This window comes from Cherax quadricarinatus, chromosome 3 (assembly GCF_038502225.1).
Source record: "Cherax quadricarinatus isolate ZL_2023a chromosome 3, ASM3850222v1, whole genome shotgun sequence".
Lineage (NCBI taxonomy): Eukaryota > Metazoa > Arthropoda > Malacostraca > Decapoda > Parastacidae > Cherax > Cherax quadricarinatus.
In genome coordinates, this window is record NC_091294.1 from 78283101 (window position 1) to 78301758 (window position 18658).

At 43.5% G+C, this 18658-nt stretch overlaps 1 protein-coding gene across 1 annotated transcript in view; it reads left to right on the plus strand.

The window, feature by feature from the left end:
* The window catches only part of LOC128706617 (sodium-independent sulfate anion transporter), an 83261-nt gene extending 66576 nt beyond the window's left edge, over positions 1-16685 (plus strand). The window contains exons 6-12 of the mRNA XM_070092878.1: positions 1137-1332; positions 4878-5098; positions 5396-5564; positions 8834-9027; positions 13437-13615; positions 13876-14122; positions 14941-16685. Of these exons, the coding sequence (XP_069948979.1) occupies positions 1137-1332; positions 4878-5098; positions 5396-5564; positions 8834-9027; positions 13437-13615; positions 13876-14122; positions 14941-15315 (1581 nt within the window). The 3' untranslated portion in view covers positions 15316-16685. The remainder of the gene's footprint in view (positions 1-1136; positions 1333-4877; positions 5099-5395; positions 5565-8833; positions 9028-13436; positions 13616-13875; positions 14123-14940) is intronic.
* The last annotated feature ends 1973 nt before the right edge of the window (positions 16686-18658 follow it).

The following is an 18658-nucleotide window of genomic DNA, read 5'->3' on the forward strand; positions in this document are numbered from 1 at the left end:
GAATGATGATATTATTATTATTGTTATAATCATAATAAAAAAGAAGCACTAAACCCACAAGGGTCATGAATAGCTATAGATAGAGTGAAGGCATATGAAAGGAATATTTTTCTACAGTTATCCCCCAGTACCTGGTGATGAACTAGAGAAAATGTAATTCTTCCGACACTCCTACAAACTGTTGGTAGACACATCTCATATTTATGTCAAGTTTTATCCTGTGGGTGTATCATGTTTGTGTGTTATGTAATGTGTTATATAATTTTGAAAAAATATCATAGCTGGAAATGTCTATATTAATGTAATATACAATATTTAATGCTCCCAGGAGATTATTATTATTATTATTATTATTATTATTATTATTATTATTATTATTATTATTATTATTATTATTATAGGATCTTCAAGAGTAGAGACTCTTAGTGATTTTAATGTGTACCTGCACGCCAGCACAGTGTGTAAGTATATTTAGGTACAGGTACACATAAATGTATATCAGAGTATATATAAAACATGCAATAACCTTAAAACACTTGAAATTTTAGAAAGTTTCCAGACATAATAGAGAGATGTACTCTCGGAGAATGTAAGCAAATCAAGTGGGGCGCAGTGACCATATTAGAAAGACAAGTGGGGGGAGTCGTATAGTGAGTTTTGGTCATAATTTTAAATGTTCGTATTAGCGGAACACTATAAAGCGAAACGCCGTAAAGCGGGGCCCTACTGTATATAGCTGCTATCCTCTCTGCTTTAACCTCACTGCCTAATATTAATATCTAGGGCTATATTATTAATTCTAATATTTGCTAACAATTCAAAACTACCTAAATCATTCTTAAAGTTTACATTTATCAGTACATTAATCTTATGATACTTCTCCGTGTTCTTACTTAGTGGGTTATAAGGGCGCGATACAACCCTTGTGAAATTACTGCCACCATCACCCTATAATATTTATGTATGAACAAAACAGTGGAATTTCTGGGACAAATAACACTTTCTCCACTCAGTATAGATTGCACCACTGTACTAGTAACTGTACCACTAACTGGTACTGTACCACTGTACTAATTGCACTACACACTCTCACTCACTATGAACTGTACCACTGTACCACTCACTCTCTCTTTCAGTATGGACTGTACTCAGCATTCATGGGCTGCTTCATGTATGTGATCTTTGGCAGCTGTAAGGATATAACCATTGGACCCACAGCCATCATGGCCCTCATGACCCTAGAGTATTCTGGCAGTGGTGGTCCTGTCTATGCTGTCCTCTTATGCTTCACTTCTGGCATTATTATTATCACTGCAGGATTGTGTAACTTGGGTGAGTATGCTGAAACCTTAGTTAATATGTTGTAACCCAGGTGAGTTAGTATGCTGTAAACTTATAAGAGTTGACTGTATATAGATCTGCTCTGTATAACCAGGGACTTTCTGTATAGTATGTTATTGATGTCAGCTATGGTCTGTATAAGTTGTATCGTGTACTGGTACATAGATGTAAACATTATTATTACAGTGGACCCTCGGGTAATGACATTAATCCGTTCCAGAGAGCTTGCTTTTAACCAATTTTGCTGTTAGCCAAATTAATTTTTCCCATAAGAAATACAGTGGACCCTCGGGTAACAATGACATTGGCTAGCGATAAAATCAGATAGCGATGCGTTTTAGCGTAAAAATATTGGCTTGGCCAATGATGAAAAACCCGGTTAAGGACAATCATCCCAAATGCATCCGCCTGTCCGTCTGGCTTAAGCACGCCTCGGCTGCCCTGCCTTCAGCTAGTGTGCCATTGTTTACAAGCCACTGTGGATGGTTCCACACATACATTCGATACATTTTGCATTATTCCATTGTTTTTAGTGCTTGTAACTGCTAAATAAGCCACCATGGGCCCCAAGAAAGATTCTAGTGCCAACCCTGTGGTAAAAAGGGTGAGGTGTACAATCAAACTGAAGAAAGAGATAATCGCAAAGTATGAAAGTGGAGTGCGTGCCTCTGAGCTGGCCCGGTTGTACAACAAACTGCACTTAACCATCACTACTATCTTGGCCAACAGAAAGGCAATCAAGGAAGCTGTTGTTGCAAAAGGTGCAAGTATGCTTACAAAACAGAGATCGCAAATACTCGAAGATGTGAAGAGACTGTTATTGGTGTGGATCAATGACAAACAATTATCAGGAGATAGTGTTTCACAGTCAGTCATATGTGAAAAGGCAAAGCAGTTGCATGACGGTTTAATTAAAAAAATGCCTGGAACTAGTGCTGATGTTAGTGAATTTAAGGCCAGCAAAGGTTGGTTTGAGAGATTTAAGAATCGTAGTGGCATACACAGTGGAACGGATTACAGTCGTTACCCGAGGGTCCACTGTACAGTGGACCCCCGAGTTTCGGCAGCCTAGACTTTCGCGAAATTCGACCTTCGGCGAGTTTTTTTTTTTAAATTTGGCATTGAGTTTCGTGAAAAAACTCATGTTTCGGCGACCGTCCAGTACCCGTCTGCCCATCACCGTGCACACAAAGCCAGTCTCCCACACCATTCATGCTCAGTGTGCCATATTTACCAACATGTGACCATCACCCCGCGGGTTCATACAATACATTTCATAATAATCCATTGTTTTTTGTGCTTGCAACTGCTAAATAAGTCATCATGGACCCAAGGAAAGCTAGTGCAAACCCTTTGGTAAATAAAGTGAGTAACGGGGATGTGGAAGAGTTGGTGGAGGACCACAGGGAAGAGCTGCAAGAGCTTCAGCTGGAACAGCATCAGACCACAGCCGAGGAACTTGCTTCAGAGGAGGAGGAAGAGGGAGTGGATGAGGTGCCTTCTTCAGTGGAATGTGGAATGAGTTGCAAAGTTTTGTTGAAAAGTATCACCCTGACCAAGCTGAAACAAGCCGTATCTGCAACATGTACAATGACAGTGTTGTGTCCCACTTCAGGGAAATCTTAAAGAAATGCCAAAAAAAGACCTCTCTGGATAGATATTTTGTGCGTCAGGGGTCCAGTGACTCTCAAGTTGTTCCCAGTGGCATTAAAAGAAGAAGGGGAGTAACCCCATATAATTACTTGCTACCTAAAGTCCTATGGAAGGAGATTCTCCTTCCAAACAATAGTGTTCACCTTCCTCCTATCACCTCCTCCCGTCTTCCATCCACCCAGAAGTCTTCAGTAAAGGTAAGTGTAATGTTATTATTATTTATTTTAAATGCATGTACTTGATTTCTGATTGTTTTCATTATGTAAATCTTTATTTAATTTGAAGAAAAATATTTTATTTTAATATTTTTGGGTGTCAGGAACGGATTAATTTTATTTCCATTATTTCTTATGGGGAAAATGGTTTCGAGTTTCGTGAATTTCGACCTTCGGCGGGCTCTCTGGAACGGATTAATCACGAAACTCGGGGGTCCACTGTAATGGAAATCCAGTTAATCTGTTTCAGACACCCAAAAGTATTAACAAAAAATATTTTTTTAAGGATTAAATATAGATATACATACAGAAAACAATGACAAATAAATATAAAGCACTAATAAAATGGATAAATAAACGTATGACATCACACTTACCTTTATTGACTCTTGTTGGTGTATGGAAGACAGGTAGGAGGCAAGAGGAAGGTGAGTTTATTATGCTTTAATATGACACTACTATCATCTCTATGGCTTACTTATCTATCATAATTCATCTAATATGACATAATAAACAATATTAATAACACTGAAACATGATATATACTCTAGAATGAATAAAATATGTCACAAGTGTTGGAGGTGTTGTTGTTGAGTTTATAAGGGCCGCTGAGAGAAGCTGTGCATATTAGTGGTAGTGGAGGCAGCAGCAGAAGCCACCAACACTATTCACACTTAAACAAAGTATGTAATTTATAAATAAGAAATATTTATGTTTTAATTTATAAATAAGTAAGTTTATTCAGGTATACACAAATACAGTTACGTACATAGATTATCACACATAGCACAGGATAACCCAAAAAAGTCATACTGACTTATTTCCATTGGGGTCCTTTTATATTTACACTTATATTTACTTTTATACTTACACTTTTATATTTACACTTATCTTGGAGGAGATGTTAGTTTAATTAGTTAGTTTGATGGAGGAGATGCTGGCAGAGGTTTAGGGTGGTGGAAGATAGCAGGGCAGCATATGTTCATTGGCCCTATACACATCCAACAACATTGGAGAGTTACTTTCGTGTCGTTTTTCTATCGCTTACTCACTTAACTTACTTGCTACACTGTTACTTCTACACTTTATCGCTGGCTGGCACTTTAGCCTTTATTGATACCTGCTGCTTTAGTATCGTACATATTGTAGAATCACTGAATCACTGCAGAAGGCACATTCTCCTCTCTCTCTACCTCCTCTACTTTGGTACTTTGCTACAAGTTTTTTTTTTAATTCTATTGTGTTTCTTTCCTTCTTTACCACAGGTCTGGCACTAGAAGCTTTCTTTGGGCCCATGGTGGCTTATTTAGCAATTACAAGCACTAAAAAATGGAATAATACAAAATATATTGCATGTACGCGTGGAATCCTCACTGGCTTGTAAACATTAGCACACTACCTGTACATCGGCTCAGGCCATGTGGACAGGTTTGGGACAAATGTCCTCAACCGAGTTCTTGGGCATTAGCCGAGGAAATATTTTGACGCAAAAATGTGCCGCTCTCCGATTTTGGAGTTAGCCGATGCTGCTGTTACCCGAGGGTCCACTGTATTAATAAAGGTCACATTTACTCAACTGTATGGCAGAGCAAATGCAAAAACTGTCTGACCTCGCTTTGGATTATTCTGACCGCTTGCTAACCACCTTCTAACTGTTCCTTCTGCTAGGATTCCTCATCAACTTCATCTCTAAGCCAGTCATCAGCGGATTTACATCAGCAGCGGCGATTACCATTGCGTCATCACAGCTTAAGGGCCTCTTTGGCTTGTCGTACTCCAGCGATGGCATTATTGAAACTTACGACAAGTTCTTCCACAACATTGGCAAGACTAGATGGCAGGACCTCACCCTAGGACTCTCTTCCAGTGTTGTTTTGTTGATAATGAGGGTAATTATCCCTTTATAATTGCTGTTGGGGGGTCGTTCATGGCTCATTAAGGTTACGAAGGTCCAGTCAGGGTACTGTGGGTTGTGAATTCTTGTAGTTATGATATTGTGGATTAGTGAATTGTACCAGTCATGGTATTATGTGGTAGTGAATTATACCAGCCATGGTACTGTGGGTTAGTTATGAATTGTACTAGCCATGGTACAATTCACTAACACACGATACCCTGGCTGGTATTGTGTGAATAGTACCAAACCCCCCCCCCCCACTGCATATAACATTAACTTCAACTTACAGAGAGTGAAGGACATAGCAGCTGTTAGAGTTCGAGCGAGTGACTCTCGCTGGACCCGGGTCTGGAAGAAGGGGGTCTTCCTGGTGTCAGTGGGTCGTAATGCCATCGTGGTCTTGGTGGCTCTGGTTGTTGCTTACTGCCAACGGCACGAGCAACCTTTCATTATAACTGGTGAGTCGCTGTTGCTCTGAATACACTATGTATATGTGAAATATACAGGCTCTAAATATATTATATGTGGGATAAACAGGCTCTGAGTGAATTATATATAGGATATACAAGCTCTAAATACATCTAAATCACCGTCTATTGTAATAAACTATTGTGTTGTAACACCACATGTTACAATGATGTGGTGGATACATATATGTATATTAAGACTCCTGTTACAGTTGGTGCTATATACAGGATGCCTCATACTAGCCCTGTGACTGTCAAAATCCCAAATCCTGTGGTGTCTCCTGGTGTCGAAAAATTTTTGAAAAAAAAAAAAAAATTCTCATGAAATGATAGAGAATCATTTCCCAATGGTAATGACACCAAAAGAACGAAATTTGATGGAAAACTTATGGAATTACGCCCTCGCGAAGTTAGCGACCTCGGCGATATTTGCGAATTGGCAATTTCGCCCACTTTGAGCCCTATTTTCGGCTAATTCCATTGTTCCAGTCACCCAAACTCATAGCTATTTCTTTAGAGCTCTATTTGTTCTATCGACTGAGTACAAGAAACCGCCCATTTACTGATTTCAACTGCCCAATAACGTGGTCAGAAATTTGCAATTTGACCAATTTCACGCAAATTAAAAAATATGCCAATTTCAAAATAGGGTCCAGAATGAACAATGCAGACATTCCTGGCTATAAAATAACATTTTCTTTGTTCATCAGTCATGTCTCCAGGCCCCTCTGATATTACTCTTGCTATTTACTATTATGCAGACTACTGCAATATTGTAATAATTGTATAAATAATGTCAACCCATTCATGACTGCATATTAGAATGGCTACTTGGACATTTAATGAACAACGATATCATTTGTTTACTTTTGAACATCGGCAAAAATCAAACATTTCCCTTACTTGGAGCTCCATTTCAAGGTTCTTTTCATAGTAAAACTAATCAAAATCACCTCTATTTCTATAATATGTTTTCCATTCTATCAAATAAGACCAAGAAAACGAGAATACAACCATAAATACTATACGAAAATACACCACAAAGTCGGCGTTTTAATCCAAAAAAAGGCCAGAGTGTTTTTTCTCATCATGCATTGTGTGCTGCAGGATTTTTTTTATATGGTGCACACTGACCACACAGACCCATTCTCTCACATGTGGGCCTACCAGCTTTCTCCTGCTTGATTTGAAGCTGCTAGAATTTATGAGTATATATATGTCAAACACGGTGGCTCGTAAGATGTATATATATGACTGAGTCAAAAGGCTAGTATAGATCAGTATCAAAGTTTCCTTTACCATCAAAACTCTTCGAGATGTTCACACACAAGAGATTATGCTCCCTTTATAACATCACAAACCATTCTCAACACCTGCCATTTTGACTTCAAGAAAAACAACAGCACAAATGATGCTATAATAAAAATGCTAGACCTGCTTTACACAGCACTGGAAAATAATGACTATCCACTATGCCTCTGTATTGACCCAAGGAAAGTTTTTGATACAGTAGACCACAGCATCCTAATCCACAAGCTTGATCAATATGGTCTTACCTTACTAACAGACAGCAGTATGCTGGACCTGGTTGTTTCCCCATATTTAGGCACTAAACCCACATGTAGCAGGGGTATTGGGACACTAGAACCTTGGATCAAGAGCCTATTGTATCCTGACATTGCTCGACATAGCAAGAGTTACTCCAATACACAAAGCTTTGACACAGTAGGCCACAGCATCCTGCTCCACAAATTTGACCACTATGGTATCAGAGGACATGACCTTGCATATATAAAGCATTACATAACTGACATAACATAAGGTGAATACAGGAAAGAGTAAGGTTATGAGGATAACAAAAAGATTAGGTGATGAAAGATTGAATATCAGATTGGAGGGAGAGAGTATGGAGGAGGTGAATGTATTCAGATATTTGGGAGTGGACGTGTCAGCGGATGGGTCTATGAAAGATGAGGTGAATCATAGAATTGATGAGGGGAAAAGAGTGAGTGGTGCACTTAGGAGTCTGTGGAGACAAAGAACTTTGTCCTTGGAGGCAAAGAGGGGAATGTATGAGAGTATAGTTTTACCAACGCTCTTATATGGGTGTGAAGCGTGGGTGATGAATGTTGCAGCGAGGAGAAGGCTGGAGGCAGTGGAGATGTCATGTCTGAGGGCAATGTGTGGTGTGAATATAATGCAGAGAATTCGTAGTTTGGAAGTTAGGAGGAGGTGCGGGATTACCAAAACTGTTGTCCAGAGGGCTGAGGAAGGGTTGTTGAGGTGGTTCAGACATGTAGAGAGAATGGAGCAAAACAGAATGACTTCAAGAGTGTATGAGTCTGCAGTGGAAGGAAGGCGGGGTAGGGGTCGGCCTAGGAAAGGTTGGAGAGAGGGGGTAAAGGAGGTTTTGTGTGCGAGGGGCTTGGACTTCCAGCAGGCATGCGTGAGCGTGTTTGATAGGAGTGAATGGAGACAAATGGTTTTTAATACTTGACGTGCTGTTGGAGTGTGAGCAAAGTAACATTTATGAAGGGATTCAGGGAAACCGGCAGGCCGGACTTGAGTCCTGGAGATGGGAAGTACAGTGCCTGCACTCTGAAGGAGGGGTGTTAATGTTGCAGTTTAAAAACTGTAGTGTAAAGCACCCTTCTGGCAAGACAGTGATGGAGTGAATGATGGTGAAAGTTTTTCTTTTTCGGGCCACCCTGCCTTGGTGGGAATCGGCCAGTGTGATAATAAAAAATAAATAATAAATAACTGACTTGAAGCACCTGATAGGTGCAACAGGACCCAGAGACACAATAATACACACAAAACTCTCTATGACATTCCCAGTGTCCAGCTAAATCTCTTCAAAAATACAATGTACATAAAAGGGGCCCAAGATCTGCAACTCTCTGCTGGAAATCTCCAGAGCCTCTATCTATCTGATAACTCCAGAACCTCTCTATCTATCTGATAACTCCAGAACCTATCTATCTACCTGATAACTCCACAACTTCTCTCAGTCAGCATAAAACCCAAATATCACTTAGAGCATGTCTGTATATAAGCAATCAATCAGTAATTGCCTTATTAGGTTTAAGATAGACCTAAGTTTGCCCAAAATGCTCTAAATACTAAGGGGCTTACTGTATGTATGCTTAATTGTGTTCTGTCTCTGTGCAGACATTGTATTGAGCTGAAAGAATTATACAACTTCTAAACATATTATAATTGATGTATACAACTTGTAAACAACCTCCGGCTTATTCTAGGTGAGGTTAAGCCGGGCTTGCCGCCATTCCATCCACCAGCGTTCTCTGCTGACGTCAATGGAACAATGCTGACCTTCGGCGACATCCTGGCTGACGTTGGTGCTGGTGTGGTCATCATTCCCATCGTATCCATCCTGGAGAGTATAGCTATCGCCAGCGCTTTCGCCGGTGGTGCCACCATCGATGCCACCCAGGTATGTCCTGGGGCTTCACTGATGCCACCCAGGTACGATCTGCTCTGGCACCTGATTGATGTCACCCAGGTGCATCTTGGGTCCTGACTGATGTCACCCAGGTACATCCTGCACCTTGACTGATGTCACCCAGGTACATCTTGGGCCCTGATTGATGTCACCCAGGTACATCCTGGGCCTTGACTGATGTCACCCAGGTACATCCTGCACCTTGACTGATGTCACCCAGGTACATCTTGGGCCCTGATTGATGTCACCCAGGTACATCCTGGGCCTTGACTGATGTCACCCAGATACATTCTGGGCCATGATTGATGTCACCCAGGTACATCCTGGGCCCTGACTGATGTCACCCAGGTACATCCTGGGCCCTGACTGATGTCACCCAGGTATATCCTGGGCCCTGACTGATGTCACCCAGGTACATCCTGGGCCCTGATTGATGTCACCCAGGTACATCCTGGGCCCTGACTGATGTCACCCAGGTACATCCTGGGCTCTGAATGATGTCACCCAGGTACATCCTGGGCCCTGACTGATGTCACCCAGGTATATCCTGGGCCCTGATTGATGTCACCCAGGTACATCCTGGGCTCTGAATGATGTCACCCAGGTACATCCTGGGCTCTGAATGATGTCACCCAGGTACATCCTGGGCCCTGATTGATGTCACCCAGGTACATCCTGGGCTCTGAATGATGTCACCCAGGTACATCCTGGGCTCTGAATGATGTCACCCAGGTACATCCTGGGCCCTGACTGATGTCACCCAGGTATATCCTGGGCCCTGATTGATGTCACCCAGGTACATCCTGGGCTCTGAATGATGTCACCCAGGTACATCCTGGGCTCTGAATGATGTCACCCAGGTACATCCTGGGCCCTGATTGATGTCACCCAGGTACATCCTGGGCTCTGAATGATGTCACCCAGGTACATCCTGGGCCCTGATTGATGTCACCCAGGTACATCCTGGGCTCTGAATGATGTCACCCAGGTACATCCTGGGCCCTGATTGATGTCACCCAGGTACATCCTGGGTCCTGACTGATGTCACCCAGGTACATCCTGGGCCCTGACTGATGTCACCCAGGTACATCCTGGGCCCTGACTGATGTCACCCAGGTACATCCTGGGCTCTGAATGATGTCACCCAGGTACATCCTGGGCTCTGAATGATGTCACCCAGGTACATCCTGGGCTCTGATTGATGTCACCCAGGTACATCCTGGGCTCTGATTGATGTCACCCAGGTACATCCTGGGCTCTGAATGATGTCACCCAGGTACATCCTGGGCTCTGATTGATGTCACCCAGGTACATCCTGGACCCTGACTGATGTCACCCAGGTACATCCTGGGCTCTGATTGATGTCACCCAGGTACATCCTGGGCTCTGAATGATGTCACCCAGGTACATCCTGGACCCTGACTGATGTCACCCAGGTACATCCTGGGCTCTGAATGATGTCACCCAGGTACATCCTGGACCCTGACTGATGTCACCCTGGTACATCCTGGGCTCTGAATGATGTCACCCAGGTACATCCTGGGCTCTGATTGATGTCACCCAGGTACATCCTGGGCTCTGATTGATGTCACCCAGGTACATCCTGGACCCTGACTGATGTCACCCAGGTACATCCTGGGCTCTGATTGATGTCACCCAGGTACATCCTGGGCTCTGATTGATGTCACCCAGGTACATCCTGGGCTCTGATTGATGTCACCCAGGTACATCCTGGGCTCTGATTGATGTCACCCAGGTACATCCTGGGCTCTGACTGATGTCACCCAGGTACATCCTGGGCTCTGAATGATGTCACCCAGGTACATCCTGGGCCCTGACTGATGTCACCCAGGTACATCCTGGGCTCTGAATGATGTCACCCAGGTACATCCTGGGCCCTGATTGATGTCACCCAGGTACATCCTGGGCTCTGATTGATGTCACCCAGGTACATCCTGGGCTCTGAATGATGTCACCCAGGTACATCCTGGGCTCTGATTGATGTCACCCAGGTACATCCTGGACCCTGACTGATGTCACCCAGGTACATCCTGGGCTCTGATTGATGTCACCCAGGTACATCCTGGGCTCTGAATGATGTCACCCAGGTACATCCTGGACCCTGACTGATGTCACCCAGGTACATCCTGGGCCCTGATTGATGTCACCCAGGTACATCCTGGGCCCTGAATGATGTCACCCAGGTACATCCTGGGCTCTGAATGATGTCACCCAGGTACATCCTGGGCTCTGATTGATGTCACCCAGGTACATCCTGGGCTCTGAATGATGTCACCCAGGTACATCCTGGGCCCTGACTGATGTCACCCAGGTATATCCTGGGCCCTGATTGATGTCACCCAGGTACATCCTGGGCTCTGAATGATGTCACCCAGGTACATCCTGGGCTCTGAATGATGTCACCCAGGTACATCCTGGGCCCTGATTGATGTCACCCAGGTACATCCTGGACCCTGACTGATGTCACCCAGGTACATCCTGGGCTCTGATTGATGTCACCCAGGTACATCCTGGGCTCTGATTGATGTCACCCAGGTACATCCTGGGCTCTGATTGATGTCACCCAGGTACATCCTGGGCTCTGACTGATGTCACCCAGGTACATCCTGGGCTCTGAATGATGTCACCCAGGTACATCCTGGGCCCTGACTGATGTCACCCAGGTACATCCTGGGCTCTGAATGATGTCACCCAGGTACATCCTGGGCTCTGAATGATGTCACCCAGGTACATCCTGGGCTCTGATTGATGTCACCCAGGTACATCCTGGGCTCTGAATGATGTCACCCAGGTACATCCTGGGCTCTGAATGATGTCACCCAGGTACATCCTGGGCTCTGAATGATGTCACCCAGGTACATCCTGGGCCCTGACTGATGTCACCCAGGTACATCCTGGGCCCTGATTGATGTCACCCAGGTACATCCTGGGCCCTGAATGATGTCACCCAGGTACATCCTGGGCTCTGATTGATGTCATTAATTCATCAATTCCCAGCATAATACAGTATGCTTAGTGTATGATACAGTTGACCTACTGTATGATACAGTAGACCTACTGTATGATCCACTAGACATGTATAATACAGTAGACCTACTGTATGATACAGTAGACCTACTGTATGATCCACTAGACATGTATAATACAGTAGACCTACTGTATGATCCAGTAGGCCTACCTACTGTATGATACAATAGACCTACTGTATGATCCAGTAGGCCTACCTACTATATGATACAATAGACCTACTGTATGATACAGTTGACCTACTGTATGATACAGTTGACCTACTGTATGATACAGTAGACCTACTCTATGATACAGTAGACCTACTGTATGATAGAGTAGGCCTACCTACTATATGATACAATAGACCTACTGTATGATACAGTGGACCTACTGTATGATACAGTAGGCCTACCTACTGTATGATACAATAGACTTACTGTATGATCCAGTAGGCCTACCTACTATATGATACAATAGACCTACTGTATGATACAGTTGACCTACTGTATGATACAGTAGACCTACTGTATGATCCACTAGACATGTATAATACAGTAGACCTACTGTATGATCCAGTAGGCCTACCTACTGTATGATACAATAGACCTACTGTATGATCCAGTAGGCCTACCTACTATATGCTACAATAGACCTACTGTATGATACAGTTGACCTACTGTATGATACAGTTGACCTACTGTATGATACAGTAGACCTACTCTATGATACAGTAGACCTACTGTATGATAGAGTAGGCCTACCTACTATGTGATACAATAGACCTACTGTATGATACAGTGGACCTACTGTATGATACAGTAGACCTACTGTATGATACGGTAGGCCTACCTACTATATGATACAATAGACCTACTGTATGACACAGTGGACCTACTGTATGATACAGTAGGCCCACCTTCTGTATGATACAATAGATCTACTGTATGATACAGTAAACCTACTGCATGATCCAGTAGGCCTACTGCAGTATTGGCATGTTAGACCTACCTAGCCTTATCCAGTAAGCCTATGGAAGTGTTGGGTGTGAGTTAGACATACCTAGCATGATCCAGTAAGTGTACTGCAGTATTGGTGTGAGTTAGACCTACCTAGTATGATCCAGTAAGCCTACTGCAGTATTGGTGTGAGTTAGACCTACCTAGCATGATCCAGTAAGCCTACTGCAGTATTGGTGTGAGTTAGACCTACCTAGTATGATCCAGTAAGCCTACTGCAGTATTGGTGTGAGTTAGACCTACCTAGTATGATCCAGTAAGTGTACTGCATGGACCAGTAGGCCTAGGAATGGTGCTCCTACAATCTTAACCTCCTAACACCACTCTTCTCAGCTGGCAACATTAATCTTGCAGGAGATGCTGGCCCTGGGGATGTGCAACCTGGCTGGGTCATTCGTACAGTCCATGCCGGTCACCGGGTCATTCACAAGAACGGCAGTGAATGCCACCAGTGGTGTTAAAACACCAGCAGGTGGTATTGTTACTGGTACCCTGGTGATACTGGCCCTGGCCTTCCTTACTTCTTATTTCAAGTAAGACTTCACTCATCTCTCTATAAAGTTGCTCTATATACAGTTTTATTATAGAGTTCCACTATATATAGTCAGTTCTCTTATAAAGTTCCACTATATACTGTTCTCTTATAGTATTCATAATATGGGCCAGTAGGCATCCTGCAGTGCTATTTTATATTTTTATGAAGGGAGCAGTATTTAAAAATTGAATATTTTCATGTGTTTATGTGTGCTTGCAGTGTTATTTATGCATTGTTTACATTGTGTCATCACCGCAGGTACATACCCAAGGCGTCACTGGCGGCGGTGATCATCTGCGCTGTCATCTTCATGGTGGATTACCAGGTGGTGCTGCCCATCTGGCAGGCCCACCGTCTAGACCAGCTGCCACTCTGGACCACCTTTTTGACCTGCTTGTTCTGGAAGCTGGAGTACGGCATCCTGGTCGGTGCCGGCGTCAACCTGGCCCTCGTCCTGTATGGTTCAGCCAGGCCTAAGGTTGTTGTTGACGTCACAGCGATGCAGGTGAGGTTAGGTTAAGTTCCAGTAGGCGTCACCAAAGAGCAGGTTAGGTTCTACATAACAAAAAACATTATATTGTGACTGGAACAATACACAAATAACCCTCACATGGGAGAGAGGAGCTTATGACAATGTTTCGGTCCGACTTGGATCATTTACAACCGAAATGTTGTCGTAAGCTCCTCTCTCCCATGTGTGGGTTATATGTGTAAAGTTAGGTTCTAACCTGCGGCTCGTGGCATCACTGAGTGACACAGTGAAACCCAGACCAGTGTGTTAAGAACTGGGCCAAGAGGTTGATGCACTGGCCTATGAGTTCAACAACTTATTTACCAGGGTTCAAACCTCTACCAGTTCCCCAGGTTAACTTTCTTCTGCTTCTTCTTCTTCTTTTTATTATTATTATTATTATTATTATTATTATGTTAGTAATTTAAGGGGTTATTAGCCAAAAGTTTGGTTTAAAAACACCAAATTTGAAGTGTTTTTTCGGATGGTTTTTATTTTATTGGGTGTTGCTTCTGCTTAAGTGATACTTAAATCAATATAGTTAAGAATTTGGTCAACTAAAACAATAGAATTGGCCTAAAATAAGCCTCAAAATGGGCAAAATCATTGGTGCATTAGTTGCAAACAGACTGCTAACTTTGTGCCAGTGTAACTCCTTAACTTTTCCATAATATTTCGTAATTTCAGCATCAGTACCTTCAAAAACACTATCTACTTTTGAGGGCAATTTTCATTTTGGTCTGGACATTGAGAGGGTCAAAATATGAAGGTATAATGGGAGTTTTTTAATTAACTTTTTATTTTTTGGTCAGGATGGAGATGACGAGGCCTATGTCCTGGTGGAACCACAAAGTGGTTTGTTCTTTCCATCAGTGGATTACGTGAGGACATCCGTCAACAAGGCCGGGTTAACTACCGCCAGCAGTAGAATGACTGTGGTGGTGGATTGTGGTCACTTTACTGGTGTTGATTATACTGCTGTTAAGGTGAGGTCACTGTATGTCCCACATCCAGTACTGCAACATTCTCACTCATCCTTCAGTACTGGTACTGTACTTCCCACCTCCAGTACTGTAACATCCTCACTCATCCTTCAGTACTGGTACTGTACTTCCTACCTCCAGTACTGTAGCATTCTCATTCATCCTTCAGTGCTGGTTCTGTACTTCCCACCTCCAGTACTGTAACATCCTCACTCATCCTTCAGAGTACTGGTACTGTACTTCCCACCTCCAGTACTGTAACATTCTCACTCATCCTTCAGTGCTGGTACTGTACTTACCACCTCCAGTACTGTAACATTCTCACTCATCCTTCAGAGTACTGGTACTGTACTTACCACCTCCAGTACTGTAACATTCTCACTCATCCTTCAGAGTACTGGTACTGTACTTCCCACCTCCAGTACTGTAACATCCTCACTCATCCTTCAGAGTACTGGTACTGTACTTCCCACCTCTGGTACCATAACATCCTCACTTATCCTTCAGAGTACTGGTACTGTACTTCCCACCTCCAGTACTGTAATAGCCTCACTCATCCTTCAGAGTACTGGTACTGTATTTCCCACCTCCAGTACTGTAACATCCTCACTCATCCTTCAGAGTACTGGTACTGTACTTCCCACCTCTGGTACCATAACATCCTCACTTATCCTTCAGAGTACTGGTACTGTACTACCCACCTTCAGTACTATAACATTCTCACTCATCCTTCAGAGTACTGGTACTGTACTACCCACCTTCAGTACTATAACATTCTCACTCATCCTTCAGAGTACTGGTACTGTACTACCCACCTTCAGTACTATAACATTCTCACTCATCCTTCAGAGTACTGGTACTGTACTACCCACCTTCAGTACTATAACATTCTCACTCATCCTTCAGAGTACTGGTACTGTACTACCCACCTTCAGTACTATAACATTCTCACTCATCCTTCAGAGTACTGGTACTGTACTACCCACCTTCAGTACTATAACATTCTCACTCATCCTTCAGAGTACTGGTACTGTACGAGGCCTATGTCCTGGTGGAAACACAAAGTAGTTTGTTCTTTCCATCAGTGGATTACGTGAGGACATCCGTCAACAAGGCCGGGTTAACTACCGCCAGCAGTAGAATGACTGTGGTGGTGGATTGTGGTCACTTTACTGGTGTTGATTATACTGCTGTTAAGGTGAGGTCACTGTATGTCCCACATCGAGTGCTGTAACATTCTCACTCATCCTTTAGAGTACTGGTACTGTACTTCCCACCTCCAGTACTGTAACATCCTCACTCATCCTTCAGTACTGGTACTGTACTTCCCACCTCCAGTACTGTAGCATTCTCATTCATCCTTCAGTGCTGGTTCTGTACTTCCCACCTCCAGTACTGTAACATCCTCACTCATCCTTCAGAGTACTGGTACTGTACTTACCACCTCCAGTACTGTAACATTCTCACTCATCCTTCAGAGTACTGGTACTGTACTTCCCACCTCCAGTACTGTAACATTCTCACTCATCCTTCAGTGCTGGTACTGTACTTACCACCTCCAGTACTGTAGCATTCTCACTCATCCTTCAGTGCTGGTATTGTACTTCCCACCTCCAGTACTGCAACATTCTCACTCATCCTTCAGAGTACTGGTACTGTACTTACCACCTCCAGTACTGTAACATTCTCACTCATCCTTCAGAGTACTGGTACTGTACTTACCACCTCCAGTACTGTAACATCCTCACTCATCCTTCAGAGTACTGGTACTGTACTTACCACCTCCAGTACTGTAACATCCTCACTCATCCTTCAGAGTACTGGTACTGTACTTCCCACCTCCAGTACTGTAACATCCTCACTCATCCTTCAGTACTGGTACTGTACTTCCTACCTCCAGTACTGTAGCATTCTCATTCATCCTTCAGTGCTGGTTCTGTACTTCCCACCTCCAGTACTGTAACATCCTCACTCATCCTTCAGAGTACTGGTACTGTACTTCCCACCTCCAGTACTGTAACATTCTCACTCATCCTTCAGTGCTGGTACTGTACTTACCACCTCCAGTACTGTAACATTCTCACTCATCCTTCAGAGTACTGGTACTGTACTTACCACCTCCAGTACTGTAACATTCTCACTCATCCTTCAGAGTACTGGTACTGTACTTCCCACCTCCAGTACTGTAACATCCTCACTCATCCTTCAGAGTACTGGTACTGTACTTCCCACCTCCAGTACTGTAATAGCCTCACTCATCCTTCAGAGTACTGGTACTGTATTTCCCACCTCCAGTACTGTAACATCCTCACTCATCCTTCAGAGTACTGGTACTGTACTTCCCACCTCTGGTACCATAACATCCTCACTTATCCTTCAGAGTACTGGTACTGTACTTCCCATCTTCAGTACAGTAACATTCTCACTCATCCTTCAGAGTACTGGTACTGTACTTCCCACCTCTGGTACCATAACATCCTCACTTATCCTTCAGAGTACTGGTACTGTACTTCCCATCTTCAGTACAGTAATATTCTCACTCATCCTTCAGAGTACTGGTACTGTACTTTCCACCTCTCCAGTACTGTAACATCCTCATTCATCCTTCAGAGTACTGGTACTGTACTACCCACCTTCAGTACTATAAAATTCTCACTCATCCTTCAGAGTACTGGTACTGTACTACCCACCTTCAGTACTATAACATTCTCACTCATCCTTCAGAGTACTGGTACTGTACGAGGCCTATGTCCTGGTGGAAACACAAAGTGGTTTGTTCTTTCCATCAGTGGATTACGTGAGGACATCCGTCAACAAGGTCGGGTTAACTACCGCCAGCAGTAGAATGACTGTGGTGGTGGATTGTGGTCACTTTACTGGTGTTGATTATACTGCTGTTAAGGTGAGGTCATTGTATGTCCCACATCCAGTACTGCAACATTCTCACTCATCCTTCAGAGTACTGGTACTGTACTTACCACCTCCAGTACTGTAACATCCTCACTCATCCTTCAGAGTACTGGTACTGTACTTCCCACCTCCAGTACTGTAACATTCTCACTCATCCTTCAGAGTACTGGTACTGTATTTCCCACCTTCAGTACTGTAACATTCTCACTCATCCTTCAGAGTACTGGTACTGTACTTCCCACCTCCAGTACTGTAACATTCTCACTCATCCTTCAGAGTACTGGTACTGTACTTATCACCTCCAGTACTGTAACATTCTCACTCATCCTTCAGAGTACTGGTACTGTACTTCCCACCTCCAGTACTGTAACATTCTCACTCATCCTTCAGAGTACTGGTACTGTACTTCCCACCTTCAGTACTGTAACATTCTCACTCATCCTTCAGAGTACTGGTACTGTACTTCCCACCTCCAGTACTGTAACATTCTCACTCATCCTTCAGAGTACTGGTACTGTACTTCCCACCTTCAGTACTGTAACATTCTCACTCATCCTTCAGAGTACTGGTACTGTACTTCCCACCTCCAGTACTGTAACATTCTCACTCATCCTTCAGAGTACTGGTACTGTACTTC